The following is a 20,526-nucleotide window of genomic DNA, read 5'->3' on the forward strand; positions in this document are numbered from 1 at the left end:
AAATAGCTTTCCTGAGGACACACAGCTGGTAGGTGGGGGATGCTGGACTTGAACCTGGGCTAATAATTGACATATGGCCCGTGCTCTCGATGCCGTACCTTGAGACACTATTATATACCCATTTTACAGGTGGGGAAACTGAGACCCAGGGAGCAAAGCCACTTACCGAGTTGTCAGCTCAGGACTCAGTAAGATTTCTCTAATCCCAAAGCCCATGCTCTGCCCATTCTTTTTTCTCCACTGTATAATAATTTATACTTGTTTTCCCTGACATATTTGAAGGGGATGGGGTTACAAATGATGTGACATGGACTCCGGGGGCTCAGCTGGGGCAAGGATTCAGGAGGGTACCTATTTAGTTCATAGTAATGCATCAGCACCTTAGCCAGAGTCCCCTGGGATTGTCCACACGGGAAGGTTTGGGGAGCGGGTCTGCCGGAATGATGGGCCCCGGGGCTACCCTCGTTTACAGGGCGGGCGCTGGGCTCAGACTTCACACCCAGCTAGAGCTAATACAAAATAAGGAAGTGGGCAGTGGAAAATGCCAGGCCCATCTGAACACACAAAGCCAAGTGTGGGAGGGTTGGGGTGTGAGGCTCAGGCCCGAAGGCACAGCCGCCAGGACAGGCCCGGGTCGCGGGTTTCACTTCAGCTGGTTGTGCAGACAGTTTGCCCTGTGCAACTTCAAAGAGCAAGTCCACGGTGGCCTCTGTGGTCTGGACGTTATGGGAACCCTGGACAGTCCACTTCTGGTGCGGCCCCTCCCTCCAGGCCTCCTCCCCACCTCTGTGGCCAGCACAGGGACTCCTATCCTGGAACCTGAGCCCAGCACCCTGTAACTGAGCTCCCTGGGGCAGTCCCCTCCCCACGCCTTTGCTCGTGGCACCCAGGAAGGCCCTCTTGGGCCAGTGCCCTTCCTCCCAGCGCAGCCTCTTGCCGAGGTGCCCCCTCCTCAGCTGACCTCTCCAGGGATGTCACACCCACGCCGGCCACACCCCTCCTCTCTGCTCTGCTCGCTCCACCCAGAGTCACCACCAGTCATGTCCACACAGCCCAGGTCACCCCTCCTGCTGCTACTGTCCCCTGAGGGGACACCCTATCCCCCAGCCAGTTCCCCTCCTGCACACACAAGACCATCCACACCTGCCAGAATCTCAGAACTTCCACACACACTGCGCTTCTCCAGGGCAGGCACAGGGAGCCCTTTCTATGGGTCAGGAGCTGGTCGGGGCCATTTACTCCAGGAGGGAAAGGAGCAGGAAGAAGGCAAAGGAGGGGGAGATGGAGAGAGGGAGGCAGTCGGGGGTGACGGGGAGGAAACTAGCAATCAGACATGGCTTTTGCACTCCTAGATGTCTGGGCTGGGCTCTACCGTCTTCTAGCTGCTCATATTTGGTGGGGAAGTTCACGTACCACAGCTGACTGTGGAGACAAACTTACAGGGAAGACAAGCAGCTCAGTGTCTCCCGTGGGGCAGAGTGGCCAGGCTTCGGTTCTAGGCCAGCTTCCTCTGGGCTGGGAATCCAGGCAGCGCCTCTCACCCTCCGTCTTTCCACCTTGAAATTAGATGTGCAAGTGCAGCCCTGGGCAAGGGCTGGCTAACCCCCAGAGCTGCCGTCAGGACCACTTATTCATGTATCCTGATGTCACCAAGCCACACGACAAAACAGAGAGGGATGAATAAAATCCCGCCTTTACAAAATGGATTTGGTGAAGTTAACTGATTTGGTGCAGGTCGTTGATGCATCACTGTGAACACGACCAGGCCACTAAGGGCCAGAGCAGAGGCACAAATGCAAGTCTTCCTGATTTCTAAGCCCGTGTTCTTACCACTTCTCTACACTGGTTTTGCTTTTCAAAACTTTTAAGAGCACGACAGTGTAGAATTAGTCAGCAAAGGGCTGGCATTCCTCCTGGGGGACCCACAGACCTAAGAGGGAGAGAAGGAACGGAAGCCAGTGAAGCGTGTGCTCTGCCGCAGGCCCCGTGTTCAGGTCCTCACACACTGTGCTTCCCACACCTCTTGCAACAAGGCTGTGAGGCGTGTGCTGTATCGTTGAGGGGACTGAGGCTTAAAGGGGTGACTGATTTGTTCAAAGCCAAAGAATAAGAATGTGGGAAAGCCTAGGCTGACATCCTCCGAGGCCAGGCCTTGCCCTATCTCCCACACAGTCCCAGCTGCCCTAGGCATTATGCTGGGCCAGCTGGTCCCTGAGACAAAGCCACAGGAATACATGACTGGAAAGAAACATCTAGGCACTTTTACAAGTTGTCATTTTGATATTATTTTTAAAAAGTGACGCCTGCCCACCGTGTATGCATGAATTGCTTGTTGAGAACAGGGAGAAAGGCTCCGGAGCCGCCTTTTCGATTCCCTTTGAGATAAGGGGGCAGCCATCGCCTTGGCTATCACTCAGGTGTCACTTTTAAAGGGTGATACCTCTGCCTGGGAAAGCAGTGCTTTTCAAGTGCCAAGAGATTAAATGGTTTCTGACAGCCAGAAGGTGACTGAGGCCGTTGGATGTGATGTTTGTGACAGATGGAAAAAGGCATTTTGTCAAGTCTCCAAGAGCCTGGAGGAGAAACATGACAGGAGAGCAAGCTCTGTTCTAAAGGGGCCAAGCCAAGGCCGAGCAAGTGCCCAGGAGGCTCCCCGACCCAGGATGGCTCCCCCCAGCGGATGCCTGGGCAAGGCCTCCACACAGCGCATCCAGGTAAAGGGGACAATCTGTAGCCAGGTCCCGTGGAGAGTACCATTTGCCAAAGATGTCAGGAGAAGGGAGGCTGAGAGCAGGTAGTTGCCTGGTCCCTATTCCCTTTGGCATAGGGAGGCCGGACGGTGCAGCTGCTTTGGAGACAAACAGACTGAATCCAACTCGGAAGCAGTGGGTGATTTGGGGCAAGTCATTTATCCTGTCTGAGGCTTTGTCCCTCTTTCATAGAAGGGACACAGCCTTCTCTCCCCAGTTCCGAGGTTTAGAAGATGATGTAAAGGGCGTGGAACACAGCAGGCACCCACTACCTGCTGGCATCTCCTCCTCTTTCTTCCATGTGTAGACATGGTTGGTTGGTGGGTTAAGTTTGCAAATAATAATGCCTTTTTGTAAGACATTTTGGCAGCACGTTATAAAAAATGTTTTAAAAATATGTCTAGTTAGAATGCTAGGCAGGACTCTTGAACCTTGGGTTAAGCAGTGGTTTCTTATATATGACCCCAAAAGCAAAAACAGCAAAGAAAAAAATAAATGCATTGGATCTCACCAAAACTAAAAACTTTTGTGTTGCAAAAAATACCTTCAAGAAAGTGAAAAGACAACCCACAGAATGGGAGAAAATGCTTACAAATCATATATCTGATAAGGGACTTGTATCCAGAATATACAATGAACACTAATAACTCAGTAACAAAAAGACAAATTATCCCAATTTAAAAATGGGCAAAGGATCTGAATAGATGTTTCCCCAAAGAAGATATACAAATGGCCCATAAGCACATGAAAAGATACTCAACATCATAGACATTAGGGAAATGCAAATTAAAACCATGATGAGATACCACTTCATACCCACTAAAATTTCTATAATAATAAAAAAGACAAAGCGTTGGTGAGGATGTGGAGAGATCAGAACATTCGTACATTGCTTGTGGGAATATAACGTGGCGCAGCTGCTTTAGAAAACATGTTGGCACCTTCTCAAAGGGTTAAATATAGAGTTACTATATGACCCAGCATACACACATACATACCCCTAGGAAACCAAGAGAAATGAAGACATATATCCACAGACACAAAATTAAACACGAATGCTCACAGCAGCATTGCTTATAATCACCAAAAAGTAGAAACAACCGAATGTCCATCAGCTGATAAATAGGTACACAAAATAATCGTATATCTAGGCAGTGGAGAATTATTCAGCAACCAAAAAGAATGAAGTACTGACGCTTCCATGCTATAACATGGATGAAGTGAAAGCAGCCAGACACAAAAGGCCACGGTATTGTGTGATTCCATTTATATGACATGTTCAGAATGAGGAAGTACGTTAGTGGTTTCCAGGGGCTGGGAGTAAGGGTGGGGAATGGGGACTGACTCCTAGTGGGTACAGGATTTCTTTGTGGGATGATGAAAATATTCTAAAATTAGATTATGGTGATGGTTGCACAACTCTGTGAATATAACTAAAAACCATTGAATTGTATGCTTTAAGTGAGTGAACTGTCTGGTATGTGAGTTATAGCTCATTAAAACCATTTTTAAAAAGTTAGCTATAGAGACAAAGAAACATGGCTTAAAATACTATCTAGGGCTTCCCTGGTGGCACAGTGGTTGAGAGTCCGCCTGCCGATGCAGGGGACGCGGGTTCGTGCCCCGGTCCGGGAGGATCCCACATGCCGCAGAGTGGCTGGGCCCGTGAGCCATGGCCGCTGAGCCTGTGCTCCGCAACAGGAGAGGCCACAGCAGTGAGAGGCCCACGTACCGCAAAAAAAAAAAAAAAAAAAAAAATCAATATGATTTAACTTGTTTCCTTCTTATAACACACACACACACGGAAGATACATGCTAGGAGGATAACGGTATTTAACAGTCATGCTCCCTGATTGAGAGGACAGTAAGTAATTTTAATTTGCTTTGTTTTGTTCAGCTGTATTTTCTACCATAGACTTTTGTGCTGCTATTTTTGCTTTAAAGATTGCAAAAGTTGCCGTTCTGCCTTTAACTAAACTGAGGTGACACCGATGGCTGTAGGACAATGCACGTTAGCTTTTTTCCAGGGTGTGAAGAAGATTGCCATTTCGGCAGACCTGTGATGTGATGACGCAAGGGTTGTTCTTGGGACCACTCCTCTTGGTCAGGACGGCCTCTCCCGCCCTCGGGGGTCTTCCTCTTATTTCCCCTGCCAGGTGTTCTTCCATGGTCTTGGCCTTGCCACTCATCCACTGATCAGTGACTATGGCTGCTTTCCTCTTGACAAGAGTCAGGTTATGTTTTAGTATGGAACTGATCTTTTAAATGTAATTAAAATTCTTTCTAATTAAAAGTAACAAATTCATTGGAGAAAAGTTAGAATATTCTGAAAAGTGTAAAAAGCCCGTAAAACTCACCCATCATTCCCTCTCCTGGAATTAATAGGGGACTCTGGGAATTGGCAAAGTTGGGCTATGCAGAGAGCCTGGTGGAGTGATAGGCAGTGGGGAGATGGCATGAATTTCACAGGACCCCTGCCCGCCATCAAGGCAGCATGGCATCATGGGAAGGCCACAGCATCTTGGGGTTCAGGAAATCCGGCTTCTTAACCTCCTTCACCTGGTACCAGCAGCTTACTAAACTTCTTTGACACCCTTTCCTGAGTATACCCCAATTTCTTTTCAGAATGAAGTAGGGAATGTACAAAAGAGTGATTAAACAAGTAATGTATTTTCTTTTTAAATAGTATTGGTGCTTCCGACTTCCTCAGGTGGGTGAGCGTATTGAAATGAGATTGAGTGAGCGCTCTGTATAAAGCAGAGTGTGGGACAGTTGTAAATGCACATCAAAGTGACCGAGGGTGGGTTCTGGGCTGTGTGGCTTTTCCAGGCTGCAGACATAACGAGGGCCATGACAAGGGACCTTTGCGAGCCGTCCTGTGCGATTCTTCCCCATTCGGCACTCGGACGCAGGAGAAGCCAGACTCTCCCCGCCTTTCCTCTCTCTGTCCTGGACACCCTCGCGAAGATTTTGTTTACGGGTCATCACCCATAAGCCACCCCGAGTGGCGTGGAAAACAAGGGTGTGATGGGCTGAGTTCTCGTTTCCAGCCATAGGTAAGACAGTGGAGGGGAGAGACAGTGCAAGCTTTATAACCCTGGCTCTGCTGCTTTTAGTCCCAAGACCTTGAACAAAGCACTTACCCACTCTGAGCCTCCATCTATAAAGTGGGGATGATAATCCGTATAGGGCTGTTGCTGGGATCACATGAGAAAATGTGCATGAATGACTGGCTCTTAAAAGGTACGTTGTAAACATTTAATTCCCTTCTACTTCCCTTTAAAAGTTATATAAAGGTGGAGCAGGAATTCCCTGGTGGTCCAGTGGTTAAGACTCCGTGCTTCCAATGCAGGGGGCGCAGGCCCTGGCTGGGGAACTAAGATCCCACATGCTGCGTGGTGTGGCCAGAAGCTTTTTAAAAATGTTTTAACAAAAGTTATCTAAAGATGGAGAGACGGAGGTGGAGAGAGGCCGCGGAGGGCTTAGCAGGCGTCCCACGGCCGGGAGGAAGCAGACCTGGCCGTGAAGCCGTACCTCCTGCTCTGTTCCCTGCACCTCAGAGGGACCAGGCTGCTTGTCTTTCCTGCAGGTTCTGACTCCTGCCATCGGCTGCAGTTTATGAAGCGCTACCCCACTTTTCCACACTGGAAGTTGCTTTCAAAATTTTAAAGAGAATGACAAGGTAGAATCAGTCATCAAAGGGCTGGCGAGCTGTTGTCCTATTGGGAGGACCCATAGAACTAAGGGGAAGAGAGGGAACGGAAGCCAGCGGTGAGCGTGTGCTCTGCCCTGGGCCCCGTGCTGAGTTCCTCACACAGTGCACTTCGTAAACCTCTTGCAACAAGGCTGTGAGGCTGGCGCTTTATAGTGGAGAGCACTGAGGCTTAGAGAGGTGATGTATTTTGTACACACACACTTCTCCGAAAGAGGGGACGTACTCACGGAGCCTCTTTCCAGCCTTGCCTTTCATGCGCTCCCCTAGGTTACGATTCATCCCTGTACTTGATGTTAAGATGTTTCCAGGCAAGGGCAACACCTCGGCTGATATTCAAAGGACATTAACAAGGGCTAAGATACCGCTTTTTTTCCTCATCCAAATTCCCTGGGCTTTCACCAACTAAAAACAAGAACTGCTGATTCCTAAGAAGGAGAGGAAGGGGGAAGCGTGCTCTTACACCCTCAGACTAGGGTTTCAAGATGAAAGTTGTGCTAATTATCATCCCTTTGACTGAAATTTTGCCAAACTCGGAGTGTTACAAATTAGACTAAAACTCATGCTTTTAGGGATCAAGGAAAGAAGACGATTTCGGTGTAGAAAAGATGAAAGAGAATACTAATATTAACTTGGATGTACAGAAGGTTTTTTAAAAAGTCTATCTCTTGCTTTAGTTTGCAGAATTCTCTTTGAGTTGTCTGCCTCGATGGTGTCCCCCAGTCCAGCTAGCCTACAACATTCTGGTCTCAACCTTCCAGGTTTGGGCCCGTTTCTAGGAGAGGGCCCTATGCAGGGCAGTGGCAGTGATGCTCTGGATTACGCCTCACCCCTTTCTCCTCTGGCCACACGAGCCTTGCTGGGCTCACTGCCTCAGACAGCATCTCTCCCTTTCGTCCCACTCAGAGGTCAATCCACCATCCAGCCATTCATTTGAGTTCCTGCTCACCAATGTTTAGCGAAGGCCTGCTGTACGCCAAGCTTTGTACTAGGCTCTGGGGGTAAAAGAATAACCATCCCAACCTCTGCCATCAGAAGTTCATCTTCAGGAAGCTTCGAGGATCATTTACAAAGAGGCTATTGAGTGCTATGTGCTATTTTCAGCACCGAGATGCAAAGACAAATGACTCAAGGACATTCCTAAAATACCTTCTCTAACACCCTGTTCAGAAGCCTTTACTGACTGCTCACCGCCTGTGAGATACCTGTCCTGTATCTTGGGGTTTACTACCTTCTAAATGCACCTCTTGCTCAGGCTGGATTTAAAGCCTTCTCACTTTTGTTCCTCGCTACCTCTCTATGCCCATGCCTCTCTTCACCCAGGAGAATTAATTGGTCCATCCATCCACCCACCCATCCATCCATCCATCCATCTACCCATCCACTTACACAGCCACTGGCTCACTCATTCAGTACATATTTTTCTGAGTTCTAAGTCCTGTTCTGGGGATGCTGGGATACTTGCAACCAGCTGCTACCCCCTACAGCTCCCTTGGGTAATCAGACCCCTGAATTCACCTGCCATCCCCGCCTATTCCCCCCAAGAGTGGCCACCTGCCCTCTTTCCTTTTCTCTAATCATTTCCTCCCATCAAAGCCCACTCAAGTCCTACTTCTGTGCAGCTTCCCCTGGACCACCCTCATGCTCAGAAATCTCTCCCTGCTCTGAACTTCGAAAGCATGAGAATTCCTGGCTCTCTCTTGACCCTGATGACAGACAGACTCACCTTGAGGCCACAAATATGTGTGTCCTATGGATACAGTCCATATTTTCAAAAGTGCATGTGAGCAGAACTCCAAGACAGAGATCGCAAGGGACTTGCTACCTGTCGCTAGGTTTGTAACAACAGGTTTAATTAAGTGACTTTGATAATGATACCGTCAAATGGTAGTACATCAAATTGTAGGGGGAAATACCTAGGTAACAGCATTCATCATGATAATCCTAACTAACTTTATTGAGTGATAATTCCATGTTAGGTAGTTTGCATCCATCATCTCGTTCACTCTGCGTACCAGCCCCATGAGTGTTCACCAAAATATCCCCAGTTTTCAGATCAGGAGCTGGAAGCTCAGAATGACAAAGGGGGTTGGCAAGATGGCCATGGGTGGGGCTGGGGTCGAAACCCTGGTCTGCCCGGGCCTGGAGCCATGACCTTCCACTTTGCTTTGGCCTCATATTCACACAGGGACAGAAAGGGACCGGTGACCAGAGGCATAAGACTGAGGGCTCACAAGGTTAGAACATGTTGCTAAGGATCCAACTGCCTGGATTCAAATCCCGGTGCCCTCGCTCCCCAGCTGTGAGACTTGGGGCAAGGAGCCTGATCTCTGCCCTGAGTTTTATCACCTGTAAGGCTGCGATAACCCTGTCCCCACCTCGCAGGGTTGTTCTTGGGTGTAAACCAGCCTCTATGTGCACAGCCTCCTAGAGTGTGTGGCACACAGTGAGTGTTATTTAAGTGAGAATTATTGCCACCATTGTTACATCTACATGCAGGGCACCTTCGCAAGGGCTCGGCGTGAATTAACTCCTTGATTCCACACTGTGCCCCAGTGGGCGTCCAGCTTCCCACCCACGCCCTCTTTCCCCACGAGGTAACATCACTGGCCCCCTCATGGGTGAGGGATCCATTGCGGGGGGGACGGGTGGCAGAGGGTGACGGACTCGAGGGAGGAGATGAGAAGGAACGGGCACCTCCTGGAGGGCCCACCTGCCACCCAGAGCCACTTCCTTGGACTCACCTGTCCCCCTACGAGAGGGCCACCAGGCCCTCCTGGGATGGCGTGTTTGTCACAGAAACTACCCCCTCCTTGGTGCTTTCTGGGGAAGACCTATGAATGGGTCACTGAGGTGTCCATTTCAAGAAAGTCTGGTGTGTCTGTGTGTGGCTGAGTGTATCTGTGTGTGTCTTTCTATCTGTGTCTCTGTGTGAGAGTGTGTGTTTTTGAGTGTGAGTCTGTGTGTGTCTGCAATGTGTGTGTGTGCGTGACTGTACGTGTGCATGACTGTACTGTGAGTGTGTCTTTCTGTCTGTGAGCACGTGCTCTGTGCCTGTGCTTGGCCAGGGGCATTTCCTGACTCTCAGGTGACCACAGTGGCTGGCTGAGGTCAAGACATCTTCCTGTGTTCAGAGGCTCCAGAAAGAAAAAGCAGTGGTCAGCAATTGTGGTTTTGCCCTGCACTATTTTTAAAGTTAAAAAAAAAAAAAAAAAGCGGAAATTCATCGCCACTCGATAACTAGGTCAGATTTAGGTAAAGTGCGGGCCCAGGGCTGGGGATGCATGGCTGGCGTGACAGGCGGGCTGGAGAGACCCTGCTGCTGGTCCCCGGTCCCCTGAGCCCCGTGGCGCTCACAGCAGTAGGGACCTCACCTCCCGCCGTGGGGAAGACACAGCCACCTCCTCTGGGCATCTTCACCATGACCTGTGGAGTAGGTTCGTCGGCCCCATTCACAGATGAGGAAACCGAGGCCCCAGGTGTTACTCACTTGCCCAAGGTCACTACATCAGCGAGCGTCAGGGCTGGAGTTTGAACCTGGTCCTTCTGCCCCCAAAGGCCCCGCTCTTTGCACGACTCTGCGCACCACACCCTCCTGCCACCCCCAGTTCTCTGTCTTCAACCAAGTGCTTCAAAGTGAGGACTGAGCCGGCCGTTGGCTTGTTTAACCACTGATTTTCCATGAAGAATGTGGTTTCCTTCAGAAAGATCGATTAAAACAAAGTCCTTGAAGAGAGGAAAGTTCTCTGGGTTCTCTCTTGCAATGTCAGTGTAACCCACGCCTTTAACCACTTCCTCACTGTATCGGGGACTCTGGCTTTTTATATCTGTAGAAAATGTAGAACACATTAGAGGGCCCCATCCTGCAGTCCACATCTCCCCGCAGCCTCTCTGTGGGCAGAGCAGGCCCAGAGGCCCACTTCAGCCTTCTGCACTTTGTCAGCTCAAAGCGCAATTTAGAACATGGGGCTTTAACCTTGAATACCGTGAGCGTGTATTAGTGTGTGTCTGTGTGTGTCTGTGTGTGTGTCTGTGTGTTTGCCCTTCAGACAGAGCACACCCAGTGGTTCTCAGAAAAGCTGACATTCTCAGTGTTGGAAGGATAAACCCATGGGCACGGGGACTCCACGTAAGGGTTCAACCATCATGACCTTTACTTGCTGACACCATTGCTGAGCTCCAGGTTGGCTGGCATTGGCTGGCATTTTACTTTTATTACTGCTTAGGGCTCGCCATGGTTTGTAGACGCTGAAGCTCAGAGCAAGAGCCCTTGGCTGGAGGTCCCCAGAGCCCCTCTGTGCCTGAAACCCCCTCCTCTATAAAATAGGGTGATAATTCCCTCTGCCTCGTGGGATGGTAGTAAGGCTTAAGTAAATTAATATCTGTTGGATACTGAGGACGCACAGAAATGCTCCATCGAGGTTGGCTCTTGTGATGCTTGGGCATCTCAGCCACCCCAGAGGGACCACGTGGATCGATACTTCTGTGTCAAGGTGCCCAGGAGGAAAGGTGTTAAGGAACATGTGAAATCAGCCTGTAGACTTGGGGCCGGGTCTGGAGCACAGAGCTTCTACATTTGCTGCATTTAGCTTCTAGGATTCGGAGCCTCGACCCTCCTTGTGGACAGGTCCAGTCCCAGGCCCCAGGCAGGGGGCTGCCTGCCCTCTGGGCAACTGCTTGGCCCAGTGCTGCCCTCAGCTCTCCGTCTACCCTCAGGGTGGCCTGTTCTCATTGTGGCACCCATGCTTTGCCCGTGACCCTCAGTCCTGACCTGAAGCATGAAGACCCCTGGGACCTCCCGGGCGCAGCGCTGGAATGTACTCCCTATTCCAGAAAACTCATCCAGCAGGCTTTCAGCAAGATCAGTGTCCTGCCCTCTAGACTTCTGTCTGTTGTCTCTTTTACACAGTGGGTAGGAGCACCAACGACCCAGGGGAGCATGGGCACTGCACTTTACAGTTTCCAGAATGCTTCCTCTGCATTTCCTCAACGACCCTCTCAAAGACCCAGAGAGAGCCGTACCTGCTGGTAAACCCATTTCACGTATGAGGAAACCGAGCTCTGTGTTGCTGGTATTTTTAGCTCAGGGTAGGGCCTAAAATGGAAACGTATACCATGGAGTCAGCCAGATCAGTGTTCTCTTTACACTGGAGCAAGGGGGGCAGTTCAGCTCCTGGACACACCACCTTGTTCTGGAGGTGAAAACACACGTGGCACCACGTGGGGCTGAGAGCACAGCCCAGGGGTGGGATCCTGGCTCTGCCACTCACCAGGCTGTGTGACGCTGGACAAGATACTGAACCTCTCTGTGTTTTCCTTTCCTCCTCTCTAAGATAAGGGCATAAATAATATTTACCTCCCAGGGTTGTGGAGAGGATTTATTGAGTTAATACACGTGAAGTACTTATAAGCTGTGGTTGCCAAGCTCCTGGCTCCTGGTGTCTATTAGGTGCTTGTAAGTGAGGATTCTCCCTTTCCTCCTGGAGCCTTAGTTTGCTTGTGGACAGGGCGGGGATGACAGCTGTACCTACCTTGTATTCTGGTTGTGACGATTACATGAGACAAAGCAGAAAAAGTTCTTGGGAGGGGGACCACCAGGCAGGTAGCAGTAAGTGCCCCATGACCAATACTCTCCAGCCCAGCTGGCCCTCATTGCAGAGGCTGGTCATAGATCTAGCGCTTTCCACTTTCTGCCCAAGGTCCTGGAGCACAGCAGACTCTGGAGCCCAGCTGTCTGAAGCCACAGGCTGGTTCCACCTCTGATAAGATTTTTGGCCTTGGCCAAGCTACTTAATTTCCCTATTTCTTTCTTTCTGTATTTATAAAATGGAGACAGTAACAGCCGCTAACGTACTCATCTCTTAGGAGGATCCAATGAGATAAAAAGGCGGAAGCTCTCGGGGCAGTCTAAGTCCCCAGTCGATGGCCGTTCTGTTACTGTTATTAGTGGCAGCATCACGAGTATCGGTAGTGGTGCCAGCAGTCCCATCCCAGACCATCCCTGATTCCATGGTGGGCAGTAGCCCGCGTCTGAGCTGGAGGGAAGGGGTGACCCACAGAGGATGGGCCCCGGGGTCCTACCCTGGTCAAGACCCCACTCAGCTCACCTCTTCCACCCCTGGCAGAAGACCCAGTTCCACCAACAGTCCAGGCCCGGAGAGCCATCTCCCAGAACCCAGTAACCACCACCTGCATTCTTAGAGAGGAAGTGCTCCCAGAGACCTGAAATTTGTACGGAGACTTACAGTGACTTTGCTGATACAATTTACTTTCACAATGACTGTGTTTCCATCACCTTTAAGTGGGCATCTATTTTAAAGTCCAACTCTAGCTTAACTGAGCCAGGAAAGCTTGCGATTTAAGGAGCCCCCAGGAGGTGCTGGTGGGATGTATCCACCTTTGCAGAGTCCTCTTCTCAGAGGACAGTTCTGATCTTTGTCCCTGTTCAACCACCATCAACTCTTTGCCTCAATATACAACTTTGGTTCATAGCCAAGACTGAAGATCACTCGGTCCACTGCTCTCACTTCACAGGTGAGAAACCGAGGCCTAGGGAGACTCACTCAAGAGCTCACAACATGTTGATATAATATTGATCAGCTCTGACTTCCTAGAGGCCTGTGGGTATCCCAGGAAGGGTCCTGGGACTCCCATACCTAGAAGAAGTATGCAGAGCCCTGATGAGGCCCTGAGGTCTCTGGGCTGAGCAGAGGACGGGAGATGATCTAGACCTTGGGCCCTGAGTCTGCTTTGTCTTCCAGGGCGGCGCCGCGCTCTCCCCCGCCGCTGTCATCAGGCCGGAGAAGGCTCGGCAGCAGGCAGCTGCTTTGGCGAAGGAGGTTGGCTGCCCCACCTTGTCCATCCAAGAAATGGTGTCCTGCCTCCGCCAGGAGCCTGCCAGTGTCCTCAATGACGCCCAGACCAAGGTGGGCACTTGTGTGCGAGTCGGGAGGGACATCCTCTGATCTTTTAGAAATGCAAACCAGGCCAGAAAGGAGACAGGACCCACCCAAGGCCACGCAGTAGGTTGGTGACCAGCTGGAACTGAGTCCATATTTCCAGACCCCCTGGGCCGTGCGTAGGCCACAGGATGTAATGGACCAAGCACAGGTCCGGAGGGTCAACAGATCTCTCTGCTCATCAGATTTTATCTGTACGATGGGGATAATGATGGAGACCTTATAGAGGAGGAAAAGAAAATGAAGTGACACAGGTAAAGGGTCTTGCTGGGACCCTGGTGGCACCCCATCAAGCCACAGCAACATGTACTGAGCACTGTGGTCACGGCTGCAGTGGAGCAAGGCCAACATGCCCTCTTAGGCAGGACAGTTGTGCACTTCCTTCTCCAGCCTATAAAGACCCTGCTCACAGCCCCCAGTCTCTCTGGCTGGCCCTGATATTAACAAAGGGGACTCTAGCAGGAATAACTTGTCATCTGAGCTGACACTTTAATCCCTTCGGCAATGAGCCTGGACTTGCAGACCAGGTTCAGGTCTTATCCTTAGCTCCTCCAAAGGTGGGCTAATCAGATGGTGGCTAAAGCTGGTGAATTTCCCTGTCATATCCTGCCTTTGGCCACCACCTCCTCCTCGATCAATATCTCTTGCTTCACTCACTCAACCACAGGCTCAGGCTTACCCATTCTTCCCTGTGGATCTGTTGTCACTTTGGTGGGAGGCTCTGGGATGCTCCCCTAGGGACCAACCACTGCTCAGAGCAAGACTCACCTTCCCGGCACTGTCGCCTGGTGTCCTGCCTGGCTGCTGCCTGGCCACGTTACTCTTATTTCCCAGTAGAGCTTTGGGTAAATAAGCAGCACTGGTGTTCATTATGGTTAAGACCTGATTCAGTGAAGCAATGCAACGGATTATTCCAGTACCACTTTTTTAAAGGACAAAGTCCATATAAATCACGACACACCTTTGCACCTGATGCAGCTCCTGGCCGTGAGTGGCCCTTTCCACTACTGGGGTCCTGTGGTCGATGGCCAATACCTCCAAGAAGCTCCAGCCCGAGCACTGCAGAGAGCTCCACGGGTGAGGGTGGATCTGCTCATCGGGAGTTCTCAGGATGACGGGCTCATCAACAGAGCCAAGGCCGTGAAGGTAGGTGGGAGGAGGCCTCGGGGCCCCTGCGGGGTGCGGCCCAGTGACTCTGGGCCTACGCCTGACCTTGGTCAAGGGTCATCAACTTACTTGCTTATTTTCAAAACAATCACTGAAAAACTACATGTGCAAAGGCTCTATAAGAAGTTTGGGAGGTGGTAGTGGTGGGTGGGATTCAGAAATAAGACACCTGCCGAGTTGTGAGCAACCCAGACACATCCACAAATTACAGCTGGGAATGAATCACCATGGGAAGCTGCCAGCAGGGCTGACCCAGGAGCTCTGTAGCTTCAGGGCTCCAGGCCGTGGGTACCGCTGCTCCATGAAAGATGCTTGTCCCACGGAGGCTGGGAGAAGGAGAGGCATGGGGATGAAGAGAGTCCTGGCAGGGAAACCCAAACACTAGCCTTCCAAGCTACCGAGCTTCCCAGCCATCCCAGGAAAGTGTGGACCAGGCACAGGGCAAGAGCAGCTTTGTGTGGCTTGTTGGAGACACAGCAAAGTGCGAGGGACTTGTGAGGTCATTTATCTGCCTGAGCAGATACTTCCTGCTCAGCCCAGAGAGGCCATCACTCCTCACAGGATGCAGCCACCCAGGAAGAGGCCGAGCACACTCCCCCCTGGCCCTCCCACCCCTCCTTGTCAAGCTGCTCCTGATGGGTCCTCTAGGTCATCAGCCTGGGCTGGTGGCCCCAGCACATGACACAAGGTGAGGACACACACACTCAGTGTAGGGCTCTGTCTGGCTCTGTTGAGTATAAGGCAGTATCGTTGGAATTAATAACACCAAAAAAAGAATCATTAATGCAACCAAATGGGGTCTTGCACCCTTTGGATTATGCTATTCCCTTGGGTAATCTACCTCACTTAGGGGAATCTATCTTACAGCAATAAAGCACCACTTTGACATGAGATATATACAAGGGTATTAATCACAGCATTAATTACTGTGGCAAAAACATTGAAAGCAGCTCAAATGTCTATGAACAGGGAAATGGTTGACTAGATGAAGATACACACTATTAAATATGATGAACTATTGAATATGATGCAGATGGTGAAAAGAATGAACCAGATACATCTTTCCTGGCTTGAGGATGCCTGTGATATGTTGTTAAATGGAAAACAAAAAAATCAGAATGCAGAGGAGTGTGAAATTAAGGTAGCATTCATATATTTAAAAAAACAACCAACCTGTGTATATCTATAAATATGTAAATGTGTATAATTGTATTTATTTCTATGTGAAAGGATAGTGCTGCAGAAAGATACACAGCAAGCAATTAACAGGGCTATCCCAGGAGGTATGGCAATGTGAAAAAGAATACTATGAATTTAATATTACTAACATTACTAATATACATATGATTACATCACATAGGCATATGTGTGCATATATATGTATATGTATAAATAGAGAGCATTGTGTTGCGTTGTGTGTGTGTGTATTGGGGGGTGGCATAGAGCAGAGCTTAGGTCACTAACAGCTTCCATCCTGTTGACTCACAGCCATGGAGAAGGAACTTTTGCCCCTGATCCATCTCTACATTTTTCTGCCGAGCACCCATATATGACTCAGCCCTTTACTTCAAGGGGCTGCAACTTGTTTATTGAACCAGACTAACACTCAGGAAACACTGAAACAATGCCACTCTCCACCACTAGCCCTGGGCTTTTCTTCTCTGAAGTAGTGGGTCTTCAAATTCCCACTACTTTGATCAAGCCCGTCATCAGTTGAAAAATAGTAAGCACAGTCATTTGAGTATAAATTATATACATGAGTACTCTTATACTAAGTGTTATAAAAGATTCACAAAAACAAAAAATTATAAAGCAAGAGAAAGAAACGAATATCCTTACATTTGTGCTGCACTCTCTGCATGCTGCCCGAGAGAAACGATGCCCTACAGCATGGGCAGCATGGAAAGGCATGGCCATCGGCCCTGGATCCTCTTCCATGAAACACCTCATTCCACACTACCCATCAGGGGAGGCTGTGGAAATCTTTGTACAGAAGATACTATATCCTCACAGCTCTGATTCTTTGGACCATGAGCTGGAAATGCATCCCAGCCATCTCCGACCTTAGAGAGAGAGGAAGAAGTACATACATTCCCGGGAGCCTGGGGAATCATCCTAGAAGCAGGCCCCAGCAGCACATTCCTATACTCCTCCCACCCGCAGTGGAAGAGCCATCCATCGGGGCTGGGGGGAGGGGAGCTTTCATTGTCAGCCTGGGTGCTGGGGTTGACCATAGGGCAGCTCAAGTTTATATTTTCGGGTGATGCCAACCCATTTTAAGAGGACTGTCTGCGGCTGCCTTGGTGTTTCCTGGTCCTCTCCCAGCAGCATCTTGGGAGTTTCCCAACTCTGCCCTGAATTTCTGAACCTCCTCCAGCAGGGAACCTGCATCCAGAGGACTGGAAACCCTTGTCAACAACGCATTGAGTTTCCCTCTGAGGCTTTCAAGGAGATATATATCCTTGGTCCACTTGCAAAGAAAGATCGTGTCTGCTGACAGAGCTCACTGCCTGCACCAGGAGATGAGTAGGAGAGTGTGCCCTCAAGTCCAGGCATCAGAATAGGGAACTGGCTGACTCTTCCTGTCTGACTTCCCTTCTCCATTTATTCTCCTTTGAACAGGCGCTAGTGCAGTCGTTGGGTGGTTCTTGTGAGCCTGCATCCCGCTGGGAACCCACCTAGGTGCTGACTGCTGTGGACAGTTGGGAGAAGCAGGGATACAGTAACAGTTGGGTTTGAGGCCAAGTCCACACTTGCAGTGCCATTACATGCCGGCCTCTCCTGAACGCGTACCTCCAGCCCCACTCTGTACCTCCCGCCTGGGCTTTGCCCCTGAACTCTAGACTGGGTTAGCGCAGGGTCGACTTGAGTCTTCACTTAGATGTCTCATCGCTTCTCACTCTTAACACAGCCAAAATGAACTGCTGATTCCACTTATGTCCCCACCCCCAACCAGCTTATATCCCCACTGTCTTCACCATCTCAATAAACAGCAACCCAGACTCCAAACCTCTCTCTCTGCCTACCAGCATTCCATCAGCACATCTATCTTCAAGATGTTTCCAACCCTCCCTCCCCACCCCTTCTGCCATCACCCTGATCCTTGCCATCATCTTTCTCCGGGAGTCTTGCAATGGCCCCCAACCATCTCCCTGCTTCTGGCTTTGCCCCCTTTGCTCTATGAGAACCACAGGGGCTGGAGTAATCCCTTTATGGTGCAAGTCAGATAACGTCACTCCTCTTCTTAAAGCCGTCCAGTGGCTTCAGCTCATGCAGAGGAAAAGCCACAGTCCTTAACGCCCACTATCTGATGTGGCCACTGTTTGCCCTCTGACCTCGTCTCCTGCTGCCCGCCTCCTCCCGCTGACTGTGCTTCAGCCTAACTGGTCCCTATGGTGTTCCTCAAATCTGCCGAGCACACTCCCACCTTAGGGTCTTGGCATTTTCTGTCCTCCCTTCTAGAATGTTCTTCCCCAGGTAACTCATTCCCTCACTTCCTTCAGGGTCTGCTTCTTTGGAGAGAACATCCTGGACCACTCTGGTGGAAAAGGCATCCACACCCCCAGCATCCTCTCTCCCCTTTATCCTGCTCCCCGTCCTCAGCACTTGTTCCCCTTGACATGTTCTATATTCGTCTACTCTATTTCTTCCTCCTCTAGAATGTGAGCCCCATGAGCTCTGAGACTTTATCTATTTTGCTTTCTGCTATATCTCTGGTGCCTACAAAAGTGGCTGGCACACAGTAAGTGCTCAGTGAATCTTTGTTCAATGGAAAGAATGAAATTATGGATCTGACCTAGGAGTCTTCAAGGAGATAATTTATTCCCAAACGACCCTATGGATCAGGGATTATTATCACTAATGCTCAGATGGGAAACGAGTTCAGAGAGAAGCCAGAATTCAACTCCAAAGGCACCCTTTTTCCATCCCAGCCCTCTGGGAGAAGCCAGGCCTTCCCTCCATGAGCTTGTCGTCCAACAATGACAGCATGCTGGGTGAGCACAAACCCAGCTAGAATCAGGGCCACTCGGTGCAAAGGACTTTGCAGTTCCACCCACATTCTTCTTTTATCTCAGCCATAAGGCTATGAGCTCCATACCCACGAACCAACATTTAACACCATTGTACTGAGGAAGAAATAGGTTTCGAGAGGTTTAATGATTGTCCCAAGGTCTACTAGCTAGTCATTTGCAAAGCCAAGTCTCCACTGAAGGTCCTCTGCCTCCAATTGGGGGTGCTTTGTGTGCTAAACTCTAGGACAGGGATGGAAATACACTAGCACCACCTACAACACCCTACAGCCAGATCATAGCCCAGAGGAATAATCCTCAGAGTCATGCCCAACACAGAAATACCATGGAGTAGTGTGGACACCCAAGTGGGAACCGAGCTACCAGCTGCCCTCTGGAGGCGGTACTGAAGTTCCTCTTTTATATCCAAACACTCTGCTCACTCGTGCCCTCCAGGTTGCCTTCCCTTCCTCAGCCTGCTCGTGACTGTATTCAGCATTGGGTTGTGGGTTTCTCCATTTCCCCCTGGAAGGCTCCATAACACCTGAGTCCAGCTGCCATTAGCCAAGGAGAATCCCAGGATGGCACATTCCTGAGGGCCTCCATCCCAGCGATTCCTTTCCTGAATCCTCTGTCCATCCATATGGCCGAGCCCTTCCCACCCTGTCTGTGCTGAGAAGCAGGACATACCAACTGTAGAAAATTTCCACATCCGCCTAGAACAGGGTCTCAGGTATGTTTTCCCAACACAGAGACCTGTTCATTTAGTCATGGGGACACTTCACAAGGTCACTTACTATGTGCCAGATGCTGTGCTAGGTGTCTGGGGGCATCGATACAAATTAAATTCCTGCCCTCGGGGAGCTCAGTCAAGTAACAAAATAGAAAATGGGCAAAAGTAAGTAACTAAAATGCAGTTTGATACACACTATTTGGAGAGATGGTCGTCCTACTGTAGGACCTCAGGGCAGTTAGGGAAGAGGGGGCGTGTCACTGGACCCGCAGTGGCGCTGCCAGCAGTAGTGACCCAGTGACGAAGGAACTGACCAGGACCCTGTTCCCCCAGCTGTCTGTCAGCGGAGCGGGGAGAGTGCCCTGGGTGTTCATGGACTGTGGTCAGGGGTATTTGAGTTCTCCAAACCTGAGCCTCAGTTTCCCTATCTGTAAAATCGGGAGATTATTAGTACATATCCTCATAAAGATATTGAAAGAAATCATACATGCAACAATGTCTGGCAAATACCATGTGCTCGATAAATATTAGTTTTTCACTTAATTCTTTAACTGTACTACTATGGTCAGTATCCAAAGCCATTGTCCCCAATCCAGAGAATAATCCCAAGAAAGCAGGAATACAAAGGACGCACAGTCACTAAACCACCTCGCCTGACCTGAGCCAATTTTCCAAATCGTGGCAGATGCACACACATGCTTTCTCCTCATGCCACCCTACATCAGTACCATCCAGAGCCCAACCCACAAACACACACCATCCAGCTCCCTGGGGGAAGTCACAGGAGGGGTAGACGTCCCTCCCATCCCACGTGAGCCCCCGGACTCACCCGTCCATCACATCAGCAGAGACCCACTAAATTCCCGCAGCCCTAAGAGGTTGGGTAGGGCTTCCAGAGATTCCACGTGAAGACCCTCACCCACTTACCACCCCAAGCCATCTATGGCCCACCCAAGGAGTCTTAATGACACCAGCAAAGTTAACCACATACCCGTGGAACATCAGCGCTGCCTGAGATGCCTGGAAAGGCTCTGTTCGCAGAGAACGATCTTATTTTCTGAAGTAGCAGCTTTCTGTTGAAATTCTTCATCAGTTGCCGTGGTGGGGATTTTTCCCTCTCTTCTCTCTCTCTCTCTCTCTCTCTCTCTCTCTCTCTCTCTCCCTCCCTAACTGGTGAAACTGACAGTCTGCCTAC

At 50.1% G+C, this 20,526-nt stretch overlaps 2 protein-coding genes across 2 annotated transcripts in view; one reads left to right on the plus strand and one right to left on the minus strand.

Moving 5' to 3' along the window:
* The window catches only part of SLA (Src like adaptor), a gene marked incomplete at both ends in the record, with an annotated part of 60,390 nt that extends 39,969 nt beyond the window's left edge, over positions 1-20,421 (minus strand). Inside the window, one exon of the mRNA XM_079722326.1 lies at positions 20,323-20,421. Within this exon, the coding sequence (XP_079578452.1) occupies positions 20,323-20,333 (11 nt within the window). The remainder of the gene's footprint in view (positions 1-20,322) is intronic.
* Positions 1-20,526, plus strand: part of TG (thyroglobulin) — a gene marked incomplete at both ends in the record, with an annotated part of 239,988 nt that overhangs the window by 190,127 nt on the left and 29,335 nt on the right. The window contains 2 exons of the mRNA XM_079722325.1: positions 13,224-13,388; positions 14,400-14,567. Coding sequence (XP_079578451.1) covers positions 13,224-13,388; positions 14,400-14,567 — 333 coding nt within the window. The remainder of the gene's footprint in view (positions 1-13,223; positions 13,389-14,399; positions 14,568-20,526) is intronic.

This window comes from Hyperoodon ampullatus (assembly GCF_949752795.1).
Source record: "Hyperoodon ampullatus genome assembly, chromosome: 17".
Lineage (NCBI taxonomy): Eukaryota > Metazoa > Chordata > Mammalia > Artiodactyla > Ziphiidae > Hyperoodon > Hyperoodon ampullatus.